General features: G+C 49.1%; 1 protein-coding gene across 1 annotated transcript; it reads left to right on the top strand.

Moving 5' to 3' along the window:
• The first annotated feature begins 1,100 nt into the window (after positions 1 to 1,100).
• On the top strand, positions 1,101 to 11,861 carry DUSP9 (dual specificity phosphatase 9). The gene is given in 6 exon segments (XM_033173245.1): positions 1,101 to 1,235; positions 1,237 to 1,366; positions 1,369 to 1,508; positions 1,510 to 1,546; positions 5,650 to 6,072; positions 9,102 to 11,861. Coding segments are annotated over 6 exon segments (1,077 nt in total). The 5' UTR covers positions 1,101 to 1,187; the 3' UTR covers positions 9,401 to 11,861.
• Positions 11,862 to 20,880: the final 9,019 nt, after the last annotated feature.

Raw genomic sequence — 20,880 nt, 5'->3', positions numbered from 1 at the left:
TCTTCCCTCTGGTTGCCAGGAAGTCTCTCGTCAGCATCTGGCCAGGATGGAGGGGACAGCAAGGTGCCAGGAAGGGAACACGCACTTCCCGTGTTTCCCTTAGCCTGCCTGTGTGCTCTCTCTCCCTCACCCCCCAGCCTCACTCTCCCATTTTGCTTTCCCACTGCAGGTTTCTCCAGGATCTGTGCTAGCATCCCTTTCTTCTCTGGAAGCCTGAGGTGCTGTTCTTGGTACCCAGAGCGTGCACATCTCTCTCTTCCCTCCCCCTTTCATTTCTACACACACCCACCCCCCACTGTCTTACCTGGATGCCTGCTTACCACAGACCCACGCCTCCCTGGCCACTGCTTCAGCACATCCTCTCCGGCGACATTGGATAGACTTCAGCTGGCAGGAGGATCAAGGGATTTTTCTTCAGGCTGGGACACAAGTTGTGGCTCTCCTCAACTGGCAGAGATCTACCGGTAACTTTCAGGGCAGCAACTGCAGAGGAACAATATTGGCTGGATTCACATGCAGAGACAGGGGAGGCTAATCTGCACAACTTGCAATCCTAATTTTGGTTGGCTGCAGCTGTCCCTGATTTGGAAGATCATCCCTTGTGTGGCAGCACTAGGGAAACCACAGCAGTAAGACAGGTCAGGATCTGAGCGGAGTGTCCAAGAAGCCACTTTCCCCGCTTCTGCGAAAATCCTCTGTAGCTCTTCTCCAGGCTGTCACAAAGCCCTGGGACCCATCTCTCCTTTTCTACTTTCACCACTTGAGAGGCCGGGTAACCATACCATTCCTTTCCCTTCTCCCTCCAAAAAAAGAGACTGAAGGATGATTTCCACGCATGGAGGCACCTCTCGTTGTACCCCCCTCTTGCTTTGCTAGCCCAGGCTGTTTGGATTGCGATGGATGGGGTGAGACTTTCTGTGCTGGCAACATGATGTAGCGATTCCTTCAGGCAAAGGCACCTGGGACTTCACTTTCGGATCCTGAGTTTGGAACGATTTGCCAATTGGACAAACCTTCCCTGCCGACTCCCTGTTCAGGTCCTGGAAGTGGCAGCTCCTGGGTGCAGCCGTTGCGCATTGCGAGGGGGGGGGGGGAATCCAGGCGGTGCTCTTGATATTTTGGCAGGGTTGGCTTGGGCAGTCTTGACCGCGAAGATTCTCATCTTCCAGACCGTGGCTTGCAGCCACATGGAAGACCTGGGGAAGTCCACGTCGTGGCTGCGGGCTGAGCTGGCCCTCCCCGTCTCCGTGCCTCCACATCCTGGACTGCCGCAGCCGGGAGCTGTACGACTCGTCCAACGTGGAGCGGGCGCTGAGTGTGGCCCGCCGGGGCTGCTTGCTGCGCCGTCTCCTGAAGGGGAATCTTTCGGTCGGTCCTTGCTGCCGGGGCCTCCCCAGGCCCTCAGGGATAGCACGGTGCTCCTGTATGACGAGGGAACGCTCCAGCTGCCCCCATCAGGGAGACAGGAGGACGACGAAGGGTCAGTGCTGGTGACGCTGCTGCAGAAGCCTGCGGGAGGAAGGTTGCCCCGCCTACTACCTGCAAGGTGGGTGTGCTGAGGAAAAGCAGGATTTGTGAACGTGGGAGGGTAACTTTGAGGTGGGGCAGGGCTACCCGGCATACGGAAACTTATCTGTTTCCTAGGGGGCTGTCTTATGTTGAGTCTCAGGGACAAGCCACACTGACTGGCAAAGGTTCTCGGGTTTCGGTTGGGTGGGGGTGTTCCCAGCCCTACCTGAAAATATTGGTGACTGGACTTCTGACCTTCTGCATGCAAGCAGATGCTCTACCTTTGAGCTGTGACCCTTGCCTAAAAGTTGTGGAAGCTCCCTTATATTCAGTCGGGCCATTGGTCCATCTTGGTGTTGTCTGCACTGACTGGCAGCTTCTCTTCAGGGTTTGCGGCAGCGTCCTCTCCCAGCCCTTCCCAAAGATGCTGAGGATTGAAACAGGGCCTTCTGCATGCAGAGCAGGTGCTCTACCTGTGAGCTGTGGCCCTTCCCCTAACCAGTCCATTTTCCAGTGGAGCAGGGGAAAAGGCAGATTCAGGAACATCGTTGCCAGATTTCCAAGCCAGAGATTTTCCTCTGTTTTTAAATTTGCTGCTGAATCGGGAGAGCAGGATAACCACAATTGCTTGCACCTATTGCACCCCTCCCTGTACTGGCCTGTTCTCCCTCCCTGGCTGTTCTAATGAGCAGTTTTTCAGCTGCGGCAACGGGGCAGAGCAGGTTTCCAGCAACTGGAACTCAGGAGAATTGCTGCCTCTGAAGCAGAGGTGGAACCTGGCCATCAGGGTTAGACCCTGGGGTTTGACTTGGCATAAGGGGGTGTCCCACATTAGCACCATAGAGTTCAGTTTGTTTTTGTTTGTGCAACACACAGGGGACACTCATGGGTGGGGGTGGGGGGGACAAGGCAGCGGATGCTTTCTCCCTGCCACACCTGGCTAGAGATGAATTACAGAATGGCTTAAGGCCTCCAGTCAGTGTGAAGCTAGTTTGAGAAACACAACCTGAAACAGTAGCATCTGATAACAAAGTGCAGGATACGTATGTATTTTGGATAACGCTGTGGGAACATGGATGACAAACCCAGCCCTGGAAGTGCAGTGAGGACACAGTAAATTGGGGTGTGGACACGGCCTTGGTCTTGTTACACATCCCTTCCTAGTGGCCTTAGTCAGGAATATTATCCTGTATCAGAGATGGAAGAACCTGTGTCCATTCTGTGGACTCCAACTCCCATCAGCTCCAGCCAACACGGCCAAGGCTTGTGGGAGCTGGAGTCTGGGAACATCTGGAAGGTACCACTGGTTCCTCACACCTGCCTGAGATTTTAGTCTCTTCCTAGGGAGGTTCGCCTGGCGCCTTCATTACATATCTTTAGGTGCCAGGCAAAAGCATCTCCCAGGCCTTTTAAACTGATGGAGTACTGTGTTCGTTTGTTATTGTGACTTTAAAAAAAGGAAGTCCTGAAGTACAGAAATCAGAAAGTAAAATGTTTTCCCCTTGCTACATCTCCACGCTTTCAAGGTCTCTTTATCACCCAGCTCTTAAATGTACAAGAGGGTCTCTGCCAGGGTGGGCGGGGTGGGGGGTTGGATGGCAACGCAGCACAGGGCTGCCCTGGGAAACTTCCCTGGCCGCTGCCCAAGCCTGTTAAGTATCACCCTAGGCCTGACCCACCAGAGCAACCGGGCTGGGAGCCAGAATAGAAGAACAGTAGTGAATAAGGCTGCCAGCTTTTCAACTGGCCATTGTAACTGTGCTTTTAACAAAAGTTTGATTTGCAGACCCTTAGCAAATGGCGATTCTCTGCAATGCTGTGAAAGCTTCACTTGCAGATTTCTGCACAACATGCTGCTGCTAAATGCAAAAACAAAAGCTTGCCAATCCCCCCCCCCTCCCCATCAGTTTGTGACTCTAAATCTCAGCAAGCCTTTTGGCAAGTGTGACACCAGTGAAGTCCAAACTATGAGAGTGGCACTTTAGCTCCTACAGCAGGGTATATGAAGCTCCCACTTTGTCTCTTTGCCTTCCTCTGCATGGAGCTTTGCTGTGATTCAACCCCTGGCTACCCCTTAGCTGGACCACGGGGCACCCTCCAGATTATGGACTACAACGCCTATCAGTCCCTGTCAGCATGGTCAGGGATGATGGGAGTTGTAGTTCAACAACATTTTCAGGGCGCCAGGTTGCTACCCTTAATCCAGGTCCACCTATTGACTGACTAATTGTAGGGTTGCCAAACTACAACTGAATGTTCAAGACCAAACTGCACACAGTGCACAGTTCTGTGTAACTTTGATACTCTCTATTTATTTATTTTTGACTGTAGCCTTTCAGCAGAGTTGGGTAGAGGGACTGCTTAACCTTTCCACCAGCAGCAGTGGTTTGTCTCTTCAAAATCGCCCCTTCATCTGTTTTTCTCCACATCAGGGAAAATATTCTTGAACCTGTGTTCTTTCCTCCATGGAGAGAAATGTAGTTGTGAGCGATTTTCAGCACAAAAGCATCTCCTTCCCACCCACAGATTTTCCACTCAAGATTGCACCTCTCTCTGCGGCTACCTTTTCATGTGAGATGGTCTTAAAAATATATTGAGGCAAAGATACACCCAGCAACATTTAACATGTAGTTCGCTGCTCACTTTGGAAACCGTGATTAGGTGGAAGATGAAAACGCAGTTTCCCCCCCCACACACACACACACAGTGCAGCTGCTCTGAAATGCTCTCTTGTGCACAACTATTAAAAGTGCAGGAGCACTGTCCCTTTTCACCAGGTCTCCCTAATTCTCCTCACCCCTGCTCCACAACACTGAAGACTGCCAGGATTGCAGGTTTCGGGGGGGGGGGGGACAGCTGCACATTCCTGCATTGCAAGAGGTTGGGCTAGCGATCCTCAAGGTCGCTGCAGTTATGCGATCCTGTGCTCTTTTAACAAATGTAAAAAGCCTGGAATGGTAGCAGTTAAAGTGTTTGTTATGTAATCTATGATAAACATGCCCTGTAGATTTCTACAATCAAAAGGTAATATCACCAAGGCAACAATCTGTAAACAAACAATCTCCCCTGCACAACACTTTGCAGCAGCCTCTGTAAGCAAAAGGGGGGGGTGTTAAAGTGGGGGCAAGAGGTCTGGGCTCCCAGCAGAAAGGATTCAGGACTTGGAGCTCCTGACTGCCCCTTAACAACACCTTTGCCAAGTACAGAAAGTCATGGATATGGGTAGGGCAAAAGTCCTGATTCTGGGGGGCAGGGTGGGCAGGTGTGGGGGACTCCTTGGTCCTGAATGGGGTAACTGTGCCCCTGAAGGACCAGGTGCGCAGCCTGGGAGTCATTTTGGACTCGCAGCTGTCCATGGAGACGCAGGTTAATTTTGTGTCCAGGGCAGCTGTTTATCAGCTCCATCTGGTACGCAGGCTGAGACCCTACCTTCTCCCAGACTGTCTTGCCAGAGTGGTGCATGCTCTAGTTATCTCCCGCTTGGACTACTGCAATGCGCTCTACGTGGGGCTACCTTTGAAGGTGACCCGGAAACTACAACTAATCCAGAATGTGGCAGATAGACTGGTGACTCAGAGTGGCTGCCGGGACCATATAACACCGGTCCTGAAAGACCTACACTGGCTCCCAGTACTTTACTGAGCACAATTCAAAGTGTTGGTGCTGACCTTTAAAGCCCTAAATTCGGCCCTGAATACCTGAAGGAGCATCTCTACCCCCACCGTTCAGCCCAGACACTGAGGTCCAGCGCTGAGGGCCTTCTGGCAGTTCCCTCACTGCGAGAAGCAAAGCTACAGGGAACCAGGCAGAGGGCCTTCTCGGTAGTGGTGTCCACCTGTGGAATGCCCTCCCATTAGATGTTAAGGAGATGAGTAATTATATAACCTTTAGGAGACACCTGAACTGATTTTTTTAATGTTTAATGTCTTACGTTTTTAATATTCTGTTGGAAGCCGTCCAAAGTGGCTGCTGCAACCCTGGACAGGGTACAAATAATAAATTATTATTGTTAATAATTATTATAGGAAAGGGTGTCCCCACTATGACGGGGAACCTCCAGTGTCAATGCTTTAATTCTGCATGTAACAACTGTGGCTATGCTTATGCTGAGTCGTCTCTTGGCTTTGTCCTTCCTTGCAGGAGGCTTCCATAAATTTCAGGCTGAATGGCCACACCTCTGTGAGACCAACCTGGACACAGCCAGTGCCAGTAGCTCACCTGTGCCCCCTGCAGCTCCTGTGGTGGGACTGGGCGGCCTGAGCCTCAGCTCCGACTGCTCCGATGCAGAGTCGGGGCCCCTCAGCAGCGGGATGGAGTCGGAAGGGGCGAGCCCCCCCTCCTTCCCCGTGCAGATTCTACCCAACCTCTACCTGGGCAGCGCCCGTGACTCTGCCAACATGGACACCCTGGCCAAGCTGGGCATCCGCTACATCCTCAACGTCACCCCCAACCTGCCCAACCTCTTTGAGAAGAACGGCGACTTCCATTACAAGCAGATCCCTATCTCGGACCACTGGAGCCAGAACCTCTCTCAGTTCTTCCCTGAGGCCATTGAGTTCATTGGTGAGTGAAGGGAAAGGCAGGCAGAAAACCACACCCTCGGCCTCCCGGTTGTGTTTTCCTGTGGCTGTTGTCTGCTGGCCATTGGAGGACCCATTCACATGACCCCTGCAAAGCATTTGAGGGAATATGGCTTGTGTCCCTGAGACAGTCATCCGAGTCCACTGAGACGCAACTGGCAGCCCTTGAGCTCACTGCGGCTCACAGCTGACTGACTGCTAGTTGGGCCCCATCACTCACCTTTGTGTCTTCATGTTTTTTGGGGGGGGCAGACTAAATGGACCTTCGGGGTCCCTTCCAACTGCAGTTCTGTGATTCCCGATTGATTCATAAGGGGGGCGGGAAACCTAGAAACACTGTGTCTACCAGAGTTTTTTTGTAGCATACCACTTGGGAACTTTCAGTACCCTGGGGCTTGCAAGCGAGTAAGGAGCTGGGGCCAACACTGCAGATTGTCCCACTAGTGCATCTAGTATTCGGGGCCAGTGGGGAGATAGATACACTTGGGAAATGGGTTTTCCAAGCCAGGGTCCCCATAGTGAGTTGCTGGTGCTTGAACTAAGGTCAGGTAGGACCAAGGAAGGGCAGGAGGCCTGGCTTCCAGCATTCATCCCTGGCTTCACCCAAAGTCAGTGGGGCCAGAGCTTTGCCTCCTAGTTTCTTCCTGTGCATCAGCTGTGGGTGAACCTTTGCCCTCCACCCCCACCTACAAGATTTGCTGCACTACAACTCACATCATTCCTGGCCATTGGCCATGCTTGCTGGGACTGAGGGGAGTTGTAGTTTGGTGACATCTGGAGAACCAAAAGTTCCCCATACCTGCTGTACAGGAATAAGGCTCATGGGTCCTCAGGTAGCTTACTAGGTAAAGTCCTGAGAACTGGTGAGGCTCCCAGTTGATCTACATCTTTAGTGATGAGGTACAGTAATTAAGAACCCCGGAGAGAAGGCAACACGATGGTGTGCCATTGTTCTCATGACACATTCAGCAGGCACAGTTTTTGAATTTTGTGCTGCTGGAGAGTAGGAGTCCTTAACCTGCTGAGGGCATCGAGTTAGCCCTAGATGGTAGTGAGCATAAGCCCTTTCTCAAGGTATCTACTACATGGGCTGGGTTAACTGACCCCTCCAGCCCTCCCCTGTCTTTTAGGGACGTACATGTGCAGCCCCTCACTCTTCCTTTGCGTTACAGACCTGCGATCTTCCCTGACGTTAAGTCTCCTACACTCCCAAACTGATTCTTTGCTGTTGGCCAGTCTCCCCCTTTTCTTTCTCACTGAGCAGCTTCAGTGTGTGTACACAGAGAGGTCTGTGCATCCTCGGATTGGTTTTGTTCCTGCATCATCTGTAGAGTGCCCTACAGAATATGATGCCTTGGTACCAACTAGGCCAGCAGTGGTTCATTGATGAATTTGCCAGATTAATTATTTTAAAAGATTTTGTTCGGGTGCCTCTGATTGATAAAGCAGAGAATTCTTATTTTAAAAGTTAACAGTTTTAAACCAAACGTTTCCAAAACTTGTGGCACGTAGACCGCATCTTCAAAGAGAGGCATTTTCCCTTCTCTCTCTATTCAACAGAGTTAATGCATTCTCATAAACTGATTTATTTGCATTCCTCATTCTAATCACTTTGCTTGAGCACTCAAATTTTTACAAAGTGCTTCTTGCAAGCAGGGCCCTGCAACAAAATGTTGCAGTGTTGAGTGCTGCTGCTTAGGATTCCACCAACTCCATTCCACTTTCCCTCCCTCCCAGTGGTTAGGAAGGGGGTGCCTGCCCCCCCAAAAAACTCCCTACCTTTGTCCCTTATCATGGGCCACAACTATTTTTTGAGCTTTCTCTCCTGATCATCTAATGGCAGCTCAAATGCCCTTTTCCTCATTGTTTCATTCTCTCTTTTGCTGCCCACTTCCTTTTGCCCCCAAACTTCTAAATTCTTTGCAAGCCTTTCTGGAACTGGAGCCAGAAGAGAACAATTTGCACACTCTTTTCTAAACCTAGATTTTGTGTTTCTTTGGCACAGTTTGGAACATGCTGTTGCAGTGCGCGCAGTCATGGACATACAATTCTCAGACTTTTCCTTTGGAAAATTCAGCATCAAATCTTCTATTTAAAAAAAAAATAGAGTGATGGAAGAATAATCTCTGGGACAGTTTAGGAGAGATGATGCCCACCAGTACCTTTTATCAAAGTTGTCTCCATCTGGTTTCTCCCTAGCAGGATGTGAAGGGCCATTGCCCTGCTGCAGTGGTCCTTAGGCAAGTCTGTCTGTGTGAAAAATCAAAGCAAGATCACTTATATTCCGGGGGGGGGGGGGGAGCAAAGCTGAATTCGGTGACATGTATAAATTATGTGACCAAGCATATCTACATCTTTCTTAATTGCTTCATATACAGTGGTACCTCGGGTTAAGAACTTCGTTCTGGAGGTCCGTGCTTAACCTGAAACTGTTCTTAACCTGAGGTACCACTTTAGCTAATGGGGCCTGCCACCCTGCGATTTTTCTGTTCTCATCCTGAAGCAAAGTTCTTAACCCGAGGTACTATTTCTGGGTTAGCGGAGTCTGTAACCTGAAGCGTCTGTAACCCGAGGTACCACTGTAGTTGGAGGAACATGGCAGTATGTGGGGCACCTAAGTCCTATCGCATCACTGCAAGCTTTACTCAGCCCCACTCTGGCTAGTGAAATCTCAGCAGTCAATGTCTATATACAGTCAGCCCTGAGGACTAGAAACTTGCTTTTTGATATATATATATATAAAGTTACTATAGGATCCTTAGGAAGCTGGGTTCTTCATTAGTGAAGTTGCAGGATATCCTCAGCGCTGCTCTTAACCTGAACTTTCACACACACCCCTTGGGTTCTTCCCGTCCTGCCTCCCTCGCCCTGCCTCCCTTCCCTCATCCCCGCTTTCTTCTCTGCCGCAGCCCTAAAGCCCCAGTTTTACAGGACAGCAAATCCAGTGCAGCCGTATTCACGCACCCGACCTGTTCTTTCCCTTTCCCCTTTCTCGTTCCCTCTCTGTCCCAGATGAGGCCCTGTCCCGGAACTGCGGCATTCTGGTGCACTGCTTGGCGGGGATCAGCCGCTCGGTGACGGTCACTGTAGCCTACCTCATGCAGAAGCTCAACCTGTCCCTCAACGACGCCTACGATCTGGTGAAGCGGAAGAAGTCCAACATCTCGCCCAACTTCAACTTCATGGGGCAGCTGCTGGACTTTGAGAAGTCGCTGGGGCTCAGCAGGGCCAGCCGGCGCCCCCCCTCTGGCCAGAGCTGCTTCTTCACCTCGCCAACTGACGACAGCGTATTTGAGCTGGATCCCACGTAGGGCCAAAACAGGGCGGTGGCCTCTCTTCTTGTCATCGTCATTGGCCTCCTCCTCCTCCTCCTCCTCTTCAGTTTTACCTGCCTGCCCTGGTGGCAGAGTCCCTTTGGGGACCAACTGAATACCTCACGCCAGAGAGGAAGGCACCTCTTACAGCCGCCTTTGTTGCTGTGGATGCTGCACACCTTCCCAAACATGCAGCTCAGCTGATGGGGCCAGATCAATAACCAAAGACCCTCCCCGCCCCCACAACCCTTCCGCCTGCCTCTCCATTCCCCAAGATCCCTGGACAAATGTTGAGTGTTTCCTCTGGACACACAGACCGTGTGGTCCAGACCACCCTGTTAGATTTTAAAAGATTTGGAATGGGCCGTTTTCAGGGCTGGAACCTGCTGGTTGCTAAAATGCCCATCTTATATAGGACGTTTCCTATTCTACAGCCATAATCTAGAAACTGGTTAGGTTGCAGAACTACGGCTCCCATGAGAATCCTCCCTCCCCAGGACTTCTGGTTCCAGAGCTACATCATTCAGTTTAAGGGGGGAAATGAGGGAGGGAGAATATGAAAGAGATAAACAAGTCTCCTGTGGCAGTTCTGTAATGAATAAAGGGATAATCCAGATTAGAAACCTATATCTCAAAAGGTGAAAGGTTCCCCAACTATCTATCTTGTTCTTGGTTCTAGAACCATGAATCCAGAACAGTGTCACAGCATGTATAGTCTCTGAGACTCTAGAATTGCCTTAAGGAGCCCCTGCCAGGAATGGTACAAGACACCAAACAAAAGAATCTACACCCTTTTAAGCCTTTGGCCTCCAGTTCTAGGAATTAATCCTATCATGCCTGATGCAAGAACTGCAGCTCTGGAACTGGGACAGTTAAGGAATCTCTGGGTCAAGAACCTATGAGCTTTGGATGCAGATTCAGAAGCCTGTATCATTCATCGTACCTCAACCATCATCTGCCCCACAACTTCCCATCCCAAAAGCAGGCCAGCCAGCCACTCTGGAATTAATCCAGCTATTTCCGAAAAGCAGAAGGAAAATGTGTGGGGTCGAAGCTTCGGAGCAGATTTGCATCAGGGAGCCTGCTGGAAGACCTAGATAATAGGGGGCATGGTGATCAGTTCCTGCACAGAGGTGGAGAAAGTGGAGCAGCTCTGAATTTCATGTCTGTGTTTGTACAAATTTTGAATGTGTGTATGCCTTAATGCCTGCTTGTATGCAACCAGAGCTGTGTATGTGAGTACTAGACAGTGTCTGCATAGCCTGCATGCAGGGCTTAATTTGTGGCCAGAACATAGGGCTGAAACTTGCTTTCAGTGTCAGGTGCTCCGTCCAGGCACAAGTTAAGTAGTAACAAAGAAGAGAGTGCCTCTGAGCATGGGCAGAAAAACAAACAAAGAAGTAGTAGGTAAATGGGCAGACTGCTGGCCACAGACTGCTCCCCGCAATAGGCTACAGTTCTTGGGTAAAAGGATGTGACTTGTAATAGGCATGCAACTCAGCACCTCCTTTAAAAAAAAATGAATTAAATTAACCATTGCCTGTAAGTGAGTGTAGTCAGATAACAGATTGTGCCTGTATGTTCTAAACTATGTCCAGGGCATTCTGGTGCCCCCTGCTTAATGATGGTTCCCTAGGTTTCTTCACTGTGGATCTGCTGGGCTGTGTCTCTGCTGCAATTCCATAAGTTGTTGGTATTTTCTGCAGGATTGGCTTCCTCCTGATCCCGCCTTCCTGTCTTGATCTTTTTTTAAAAGCAACTTTCTTAGCCCTTTTGGCTATGAAGATATGCTTAAAAGTGCTTGCAGGCAGTGCTTGCCGAAGTAATCTCGAGCAGCTGCAGAATGAGGGGCTCCAGGGGTCAAAGTGGGGTGGGCTTCAGGGTCCTGCATAGTGGACCTCCCTATGATTAGCAAAAGCAGGATAAAGGATGCAGAGTTGTAAGCAAAAATTTGCAGAGTAACGGTGCGATCTTACATGTGTCTGCACAGAATTAAGTCCTATGATGTCCGATGAGACTTATTCCTAGGTAAAGGTGTAGAGGACTGCAGCTTAGGTTGTGCAAAATACAAGCAATTACGCAAATTCACTCAGCTAGTATCATTCATGTGGGTTGCAGAATTCAGCTTTGGGTGGGGTGGGGGGGGGGATTTGGACTGCCTGGACACAACCTTTAATTTTATTTGGCTGTAGACTTCAGTCCTGTGTACCTGTATATGAAAAATGCAGGTCTGTCATTTTCTCTTTCCCTTTTTTCTTCATGGCAGCTAAGAGAACTGCCTTAGGATGGTCATTTTTTAATAATAATAATAATAATTAATAATAATAATGGTTGGCAGCCTGGTCTTTGTTTTTCAGATGAATGTATATGGCTCCGGAGCCAACTGCAGAGATAGGCAAGGACTGTCACTGCAATGGGCAACACAGTCACTTCAATAAAAACAGGCCTTTAAACAATACGAAGGAGTGTGGATTTGTTTGGTGTTGATGCTGATGAAAAGCAGCTGATGGCGACCACTTTGCATGCACAAGACTAATCCAAAGAATGCCACTAACCCAGGTGTGAGGAACCTCTGGCCCTGGAGATGTTTGCTGAACTACAACTCCCATCTTTCTCGGCTATTGGCCAGGCTTGCTGGGACTGTTGAGAGCTGTAGTTCAGCAACATCTGGAGGGTGAAAGGTTCCCCACATCTGCCATAACCCTAATGGCTGTGATCACGGAGATCCTCTGGATTTTTAAATAAAAAACAGAATGGTGTTTTATAGTGTACGCCATCATTATAATTTAAAATGTGGCTGTATAGAAATACTCGGAATTAAATAAAAAAAACCTCACTCACTGATGTTTTGAGCAGAAGACAACTTACTGTTTAACCTTCCCCTGACTCTTAAGTATGTGGGGATAAGCAAAAGAGGTAGGTCTCTACAGAGTTTACCCTTTATATTGTCATTTCTTGTTGTTGTTTAGTCGTGCCCGACTCTTCGTGACCCCATGGACAAAGAGCAGCCAGGCAATCCTGTCTTCCACTGCCTCCCGCAGTTTGGTCAGACTCATGCTGGTAGCTTCGAGAACACTGTCCAACCATCTCAGAGTTAGTTGGGGGGGGGACACCCTGAGGATCCTTCGTCCAACCCGCTGCAATGCAGGACTCTGCAGATGTCCCTTATGGGGAGAAATCCTATAACCTTGGCATTATCAGCCCCATGCTGAGCTATTCTCCACCAGTGGCCTTCACTGTGGCTGATCAGAAGTCAGAACAAAAGCTGGCGGGTGGTGGCAGAAACCACAGAATCAGTCTTGGGTCCCAGAATTTCAATGGACTGCAGCTCCCATCATCTCCAGGCTACTTAGCCAACACTCAGGGGTGATGGGGTCCTAGTAGTCCAACAACATCTGGGGAACCAATGTAAGAAAACAAGAATGTCAGCAAACAGCTTCTCTTTCAGAGAAATCTGTGTTAAGTGACATTAAGTGTGTGCCTCTAGCCTGGATTAGGATTGGGAGGGTTGGATGGGGCTGGGAGGGGAAATGGAGAGATTTCTGTTTTTGACTGCAGCTCAGGGAGGAGAGATATTCCCAGGAAGGGAGAAGAAGCCTGAGATGAGGTGATTTTAGGAGCTGTCTTACACAGAGTCAGGCCACTCGCTCAGAATTCTCTACACCTGCAGCCCCTTAACCTCTACCTCCTTAGCTGCCAGATTTCCTTGAATTCCTCGATTTTCCAGGCTTTTAAAATAGTTTCTTCCCCCTTTGTGTAGGTTCCAGAAAATTGGTCCAGTATTTTGCTTGATTCCGCCCCAACTCCCACTTTTATGGCTTGGAAAAATGAGTCCACCTGCCAGCTGTCTGAGAATAATTATGTAGGCATCTGCTCTCTGTGTGTGGCACTAGAATCGGGAGTTACGGTACTTTCACTTGCTTTGCAGAACAGCAGCTGTGTTGGTCTGCTCTACTACAGCACCAACAACAAAAACCTTCCCCATCTTAGGTGAGAGTAACCCCATCAAACCCAGCAGGTTTTACTTCTGAGTAGACCTGCACAGGATTGGCGTTCTAATCTGAGGAAGACTGAACCATGAGGGTCTTTATTCTAGATGGATTAATTCAGGACATTGTCTCTCACTTCACCCATCTTCAACTGTCTCTGCTCACTGCTTCTGTTCTGTACCCACAAATTACTCCTGAGTCAATATGCCCCTGTAAGAAGATCAAACCTATCCATTCTTAAAGAAATCAGCCCTGAGTGCTCACTAGAAGGACAGATCCTGAAGTTGAGGCTCCAATACTTTGGCCACCTCATGAGAAGAGAAGACTCCCTAGAAAAGACCCTGATGTTGGGAAAGATGGAGGGCACAAGGAGAAGGGGACAACAGAGGATGAGATGGTTGGACAGTGTTCTCGAAGCTACTAACATGAGTTTGGCCAAACTGCGGGAGGCAGTGAAGGATAGGCGTGCCTGGTGTGCTCTGGTCCATGGGGTCACGAAGAGTCGGACATGACTGAACGACTGAACAACAACAACAATATGCCCCTAAATAGGAGAAAAGTGTTGCCCACTCCTGGTCTGCACTGGCTGTGACAGGATTTCCAGGGCTGCTGGCTGCTGTAGCTGGAGATGCCTGGGATTGAGCAGTGGATGTAGGCAACATGTTTTCCCTGTACAACACACTTCTCTTTTCCTGCCCACCTGCATCCCAGGATGGTTGTAGTTCATCACTGGCTATAAGAGGAGCAGAGGGTCTTTGATTAACAGCTACCCTTTCTTCCAGAGGATGTGTGTAAGTGAAAGCAGATCATAAGCAAAGAAAGATCTTCAGATCTGCAACACTTGCCAAATACAATGATGATAGGAACCAAATTGCTCTGCAATTGGATAGAACTGAGTTCTGGGAAGCACTAACAGAGACCTGAAGCCTAGAGTGGCAGCCATTTCAAAACTAATAGTAACCAAAATTGCCTGGTGTTACACAGTTTGTGATGATGGGCTATGGCAGAGGTGGGGAACCAACTCTTGTCAGCCCCAGCCAGTGTGGTCACTGGCCATGGATGATGGGAGTAGTAGTCCAGCAACTTTTGGGAGTGCCACAGGTTCCCATCCCTTTGGCTATGCTATTGACCAGTGAAGAAAGGGTTGGTAGGCCAGCCTGACAGTATTTAAACCAGACCTGGCAAATCATATTTTAGGCCACTTACAGCAGGTAAAAAAAAAAAGGTAAAGGGCCCCCGGACGGTTAAGTCCAGTCAAAGGTGACTGTGAGGTTGCAGCGCTCATCTCCCTTTCAGGCCAAGGGAACCGGCATTTGTCCACAGACAGCTTTCCAGGTCCTGTGGCCAGCAGGACTAAACCGCTTCTGGCGCAACAGAACGCCATGACAGAAACCAGAGCGCACGGAAACGCTGTTTACCTTCCCACCACAGTGGTACCTATTTATCTGCTTGCACTGGCGTGCTTTCGAACTGCTAGGTGGGCAGGAGCTGGGACAGAGCAACAGGAGCTCACTCCGTTGTGCGGATTTGAACCCCCAACCTTCTGATTGGCAAGTCCAAGAGGCTCAGTGGTTTAGACCACAGCGCCACCCGCATCCTGCAACCACTTAACAGCATCACACACATTTCCTTTTATGTCCCCCAATGTATTTGGGGGCTGCACATGCACAGTTCCAAAGACAGTTGCTATTTATGATTGCCTTGCAAATATACCTATATACCTATATTCTGCGTTTTAGGACAAAGTCCTCCTAAGGTCACTTACCCCTCAAAGCATTTAAGCCACATTTCATTCTAACCTTTTATAAAAACTGTGTGTGCCTGTTCCTCATCTCACTGTCCTCTTCCTTCTGTTTCTGTTTCTGGACAAAAATCCCTCCATCATCTCTGGCCATGTTTTACCAGGCTCGCCCAGATAACTGCCACAACTCCAGCTAGAACCCAACCATTAGAGGATGACGTTGGTCAATATTTTAGTGCAGTGCAGCTGAATGAAAAAGAGGTTCAGAGTTCAGAAATGTAACAGAGAAAACCAGCAGGCCAAGGGGGAGAGTTGGATGTTACTCTGCGGGGCAGGAACCGCTGCTCACAAGCAGATATGTAGTTTTCTGTAAGCTAGTTCTATAATTGGGTGAATTTCAGGCCAAAACAACCTGACCAGAAGGCTAGCTGCACTCCGCAGCCTGGAAGGAAAATGCTGGTGTCTCAGTGGCATCCTCCACACTTCGCATGGTGCATCCTCAACATTTGCTTCCTCACTTGGCAGCCTCTTTCAGTCACATCCAAGATGGCCCTGGCTGATCTAGGACGCTTCTGCCACCTTGGGTGCTCTTCCCCAACTGCTAGAGTGGGAGGAAGGGCAGGGGTGCCCATGTTGATGATGGGCAGCAAAGAACTCAAATGGAGATCTCCACACTTCTAATGGTAGTGCTTTTTTTCAGCTGACCCGCAAATCGGTGCCCTTTTGTACTGGGCTGCATGTTCCTGTTTCATGCTTCAAATATAATTTGTGGTTCCCTTTTTCAGCAGGGTGGTTGGTTCAGCTTTAGTACAAGATTCCTCCCTTGGCTCTCTCTCTGCACTCTTCCCATCTGTGTCTGTTTTGTGTCTTTTCATTTCGTTGTGTTTAAAAAAAAAAAAAAAAAAACTCTTCTACTCAGTTGCCTGGTAACCAGCCTCTTTTGTGTTCTGAGAAGAGGGTGGAGTGGGAGGGGAACTAGCTGTAATCCTGGGGGGTGCCCATATTGGACTTTCCCTTCCACCAGTTGGCTCTGTGTGTGCGTGTGTGTGTTTGTGTGTGCACGCGTGCTTACAAACACACTTTCACTTCCCCAGGGGGCAGAGTGGCACACTGCAACGCATGCATGGCCTGTTGTGTCACTGGCACCCACAACATAAAAGGGTTCCTAGGAATGTCACACTGCTGACAGTTGCGCCAGATTTTAGAGGGACAAATTTATCCCATTTTTAAAAAGAAAAGAGTGTGGGAGAAACCTGCCAATTAGACATCACAACCAAGCCCACCATCAGGCAGGTATCATCCAAATGCCAGATTCGGCTGTGGGGAGGCCCAGACCTGCCATCATTTCTGGGCCTGGAGGACGGAGGCACCTGAGGACAAGAATAAATGGCTGCAACACAAGAAGACAGAAATATATACACATGTGACAATCTCTTTCTACCACTTTAATCCAGCTCTCATCTTTCCCACACCACCCAATAGGCTGCACCTTCAAAAGCTGCCCAAAGGCAGGCATTCAAGAAAGGAAAAATCCTCCATTTAAAAGTCAGAGTAGGTAAGTGTGGACATGGATTGAAGAGATCCCTGCATCCTGGTTTGCTCTTGAGGAGGGAATCATTTCTTTCTCAGCCTTGTTTACCTTAGAAGAGAATGGAGATGTAATGGCTATAATGTTGAATCAGGGCCTTGGAGAGCTGAGTTCAAGCTCCCACTCAGATATGAAATTCTCTCTTGTCAGCCATTCTCTCTCTCTTCCTTGGCCTAATCTACCTGAAAGAGTTGTTGTGAAAATAAAGGGGCGTGTGGAGAAAACCATGTGTGTGACTTTACGCTTCTTGTATGGCAGGTGTGGTGAACCATTGGTCCGCCAGATGTTGCTGAACTACATCTCCCATCAGCCCCGGCAATGGCCGGGAGTGATGGGAGTTGTAGTTCAGCAGCATCGGGGGACAGGGGATGGGCAAAGGTTCTCCACACCTTGTGATTGTCACCCTGAGCTCCATGGAGCAAGAGTGGAATACACAAATGGTCGTTGCTAAATAAAAATGTTTTCTCCATGCCAGGAAACAGTTCTGTCGTTGTGTTAAAGGGACGGGCGGGGGGATATGTCACAGTCCTATAGGGAGAACTAGCTGCCCCAGTGTGTCTTGGTCTCTCTTCCACAGGCACAGTTGTGGTTCTCTGGTTGTGAGCTTCCGTTCCCACCACCACCCTTCCCCTGTTTGCAGCCATTTCCTGCAAGCTGTTTCCGAGGGATTATTTTCACCCAGTTTTCTTCCTGTCAGAGGACAGGAAGGGCAACTTCCTATGCAGAGGAGATTGCTGTCGCCTGAACAGTCATTCTTGTCCTCATTGTGTTGTGCTATGTGCTTTACAGTCCTTATTGTGTCCACACAAAAAACGCCACAAGACAGGACGTTAAATGCTTTGTGGGTGGGAAAATGACAGAAATAATTTGTGGCACCAGAACGATGAAAGAACATACCGTGGCAAAAGTTTTTGTGGACTAGAGAGCCCACTTGGTTGAACCGAGGACCAAATTACATCCCACCATCTTCCACGCTGCTCTTCCTCCAAGGAACGGAGGGTGGCACAAAATGCCTCTGCGCTCTTTATCCTCACAACAACCTTGTGCAGTAGGTTAGAATGGGAGACTGTGCGGCAGCAGAGTGTCTTTTATTATCTCTGGTCCAAGGCAGTGCTGTCAAGTATCCCGTTTTCCCCAGGAAACTCCCTTATTTCAAGCTGTTTCCCGCTGCCATCCCTTATTTTTTTTATATATCCCTTTAATTTCCCGTTTTTCAAAGGAAGCAGCTCCTCCCCCTCCTGGCCAGGGACTGGGAAGACCTCGCCTCCTTGCAGCCTCAAAGCAAGCGGGAGCCATTTGGCCCCCTGCATCAGCCCCTATCATCTGCCGCTGAGCCCCTCAGCTAGACAATAGGGTTAGCTGGAGGGGGTGTGGATTCTCACTGGCCTTGCTTCGCAGCCTGTGGTTTTCCCTGGTAGGAATGTGACCTTGAACTCTGATAATTAACGCCTCTTGCTTGAAGGCTTGGCAAACATGTCTCTATGTAGGAACTACTGTACTTGCACAATGTACAAATATGGAGTTTACATTGCTGCTCCGCCCACTTTTGCTTCTGGCTCCGCCCACCACTGCCATGTGACTGTCCCCGGGATAGGTGAGGCTGCTGATCCCTTATTTTCAAATCCGAAAGTTGACAGCTATGGTCCAAGGTCACCCAATGTGCCTCATGACTGATAGAGAAAATGAAACCAGGGCAGCTTATTCCTCCTGAATGGTTTGCATGAAGTTTGTGGGGAGGTTAAGTGACGCCAGTTGTTTATTAGGCACTCATTCTGATTGGCTTGTGGGGAGTGTGGGAATGTTTAGGGATGCAGGAGAGGATATATTGTTTATCATATCCTATTCCAACTTGTGTTAACAAGTCCCGGAACTTAGCAGAGTTTTACATTCCCCTTTTTAAAGTCACACACAGCGGAAAGCTTGCTCGGGTTCGCTAGAACCTCTATAATAAATGTCCTGGTATTTTCCCCTATAATCCCTCTTAAAATAAGACATGACACAGTCTTCTATAAAAGCATAAAAAGAGTTTACTTACAAGATATCATCTGTTCACAATTGGATCCCAGAAGGCAGACTTTTAGCTTAGAAAATATAATATACATTAGGAGACTATTCCTTAAGGGTGATAGCTCCTCCTACTCTCTTGGCTGGAAGCCAAGAGTGCAGCTTGCCTAAGCACATGTTGCTCGGTTGAAAGATGGTTGAAAAGAGAGAAAGATGGAGTCTGGCCCCTGTGCTTTTGTCTTTAACTGCACAGGTGAGGCCACACCCATTTCCAGTTACACAGAGGAAGCCCATCCCAGCCCAGAATAAACAGGAAGTTCCGGCTGGTGGACTGAGACCCCCTTCATGTCCACTCTAGCAATGTTGTGTTTGACTGCTCCTGTGTTTTACATCCCACAGGGAGGTTATACAACATCATCAAGCAAGTGCTGTCCCACACTTTTCTATGCATTTTCACATCACTGGCCTACCCTCCAACATTTCTCTGATAAAAAAGGGACGTCCCATTCCATAATGATAATTTTACTACTTATACCCCACACATCTGACTGGGTTGCCCCACTGTGCCCCAGCCACTCTGGGCGGCTTCCAACATATATGAAAACATAATAAAACATTAAACATTTAAAAACTTCCCTATACAGGATTGCCTTCAGACAGCTTGGGGGTTGGATAACTCCATATCCTCCAACATTTCTCCATTGAAAATAGGGACATCCTAAGGAAAAGCAGGACATCTCGGGATGAAATCAGAAACCACGACAGCTTCTCTAAATCAGGGATGTCCCTGGAAAATAAGGACACTTGGAGGTTTTGCATTGGTCACATGCAGACCATACATTTAAAGCATTCTTATAACCACTTTAACAGTCATTGTTTCTCCCAAAGAATCCTGGGAACTGTAGTTTTTTTAAGGTTGCTAGGAACTGTAGCTCTGTGAGGTGTCTCCTTACAGTACTCCCGCAAACTACAGTTCCCCAGGATTCTTTGGAAGAAACCATGATTATTCAATGGGTATAAGAATGTGTTAGATGCACAGTGTGGCTGAGGTCACTTTCCTTATCACTAAAGATTTGATTTTGCTCATGTAGAGGAGCATTGGGCTGGGCCACACTGGGGGTGCCGGCATGGAGATGCCTGGTTCACACCCACCAAGTGCCACATCAGCTAGCCAGGCTCCCCCCTGCATGGGTGGGCAGGTGGCACTGCGCAGCGCTGCTTGGCTCTGGGGTGGGGTCACTTCGGGGGTGTGGGCTGGGGTGCCCTGGTGGACTCCTTCACCCTCCATGCCCCACCTCCAGCACAAGCCTGCCCTGGGCACCGTGACCTTACACAACACCGCTGCCCTGTGCTCAACCCTTGAAGGGAAAGGCATGCATAGAGTAAACCAAACCTTACTGTTATGTACTGAGTTGAATAGGATCCAAACTGCAGCAGGCTGATTGGTCCTAGAACAATAGGATTGAGATTGCAGCAGTCTGACTGGTCCCAGAACAATAGGATTGAGATTGCAGCAGTCTGACTGGTCCCAGAACAATAGGATTGAGATTGCAGCAGTCTGACTGGTCCCAGAACAATAGGATTGAGATTGCAGCAGTCTGATTGGTCCCAGAACAATAGGATTGAGATTGCAGCAGTCTGATTGGTCCACAGGAGCCACCCAATCCAGCTCCAGGTGGAAGTGAATCTGCACTCTGATTGGCATACAGGAGTATCCCGGAATTAGCCAATCACGTGGGGCCCATTGTGTAAATAGTGTATATAAAGCAAACGTTTTGGGGGAACTACAGTCCTCACTACTATGAGCTGAATAAAGAGCATTAAATTCACACTCGACTCCGAGTATCTTTCACTGGCGACGAGGATGGGATCCCGCTGAGCTGACTGCAACACACAGCACCGCAGCAACGCCACCTGCCGCACAGCTGCCTCGCACCGTGTATCCAGGCTTCAGCTCCGGGTCCCAAGGAACTCAAGATGGCAACAGACAGCAGCTTCTCGCCGTTCAACCCAGCATCAGGAGACTGGGAAGGATATGCCACCCGTTTCACCTTTCTTCTAGAAGCTAAAGGGGTCACCAACGATGCCAAGAAGAGGGCGATATTCTTCAGCGTCTGCGGAGAGGAGACATTCGAAATCGCCCGGGCTCTCCTTG

Source organism: Lacerta agilis, chromosome 16 (assembly GCF_009819535.1).
Source record: "Lacerta agilis isolate rLacAgi1 chromosome 16, rLacAgi1.pri, whole genome shotgun sequence".
Taxonomy (NCBI): domain Eukaryota; kingdom Metazoa; phylum Chordata; class Lepidosauria; order Squamata; family Lacertidae; genus Lacerta; species Lacerta agilis.
The sequence above is the reverse complement of the archived record's forward strand: the minus strand, read 5'-3'. Positions and strand labels throughout refer to the sequence as shown.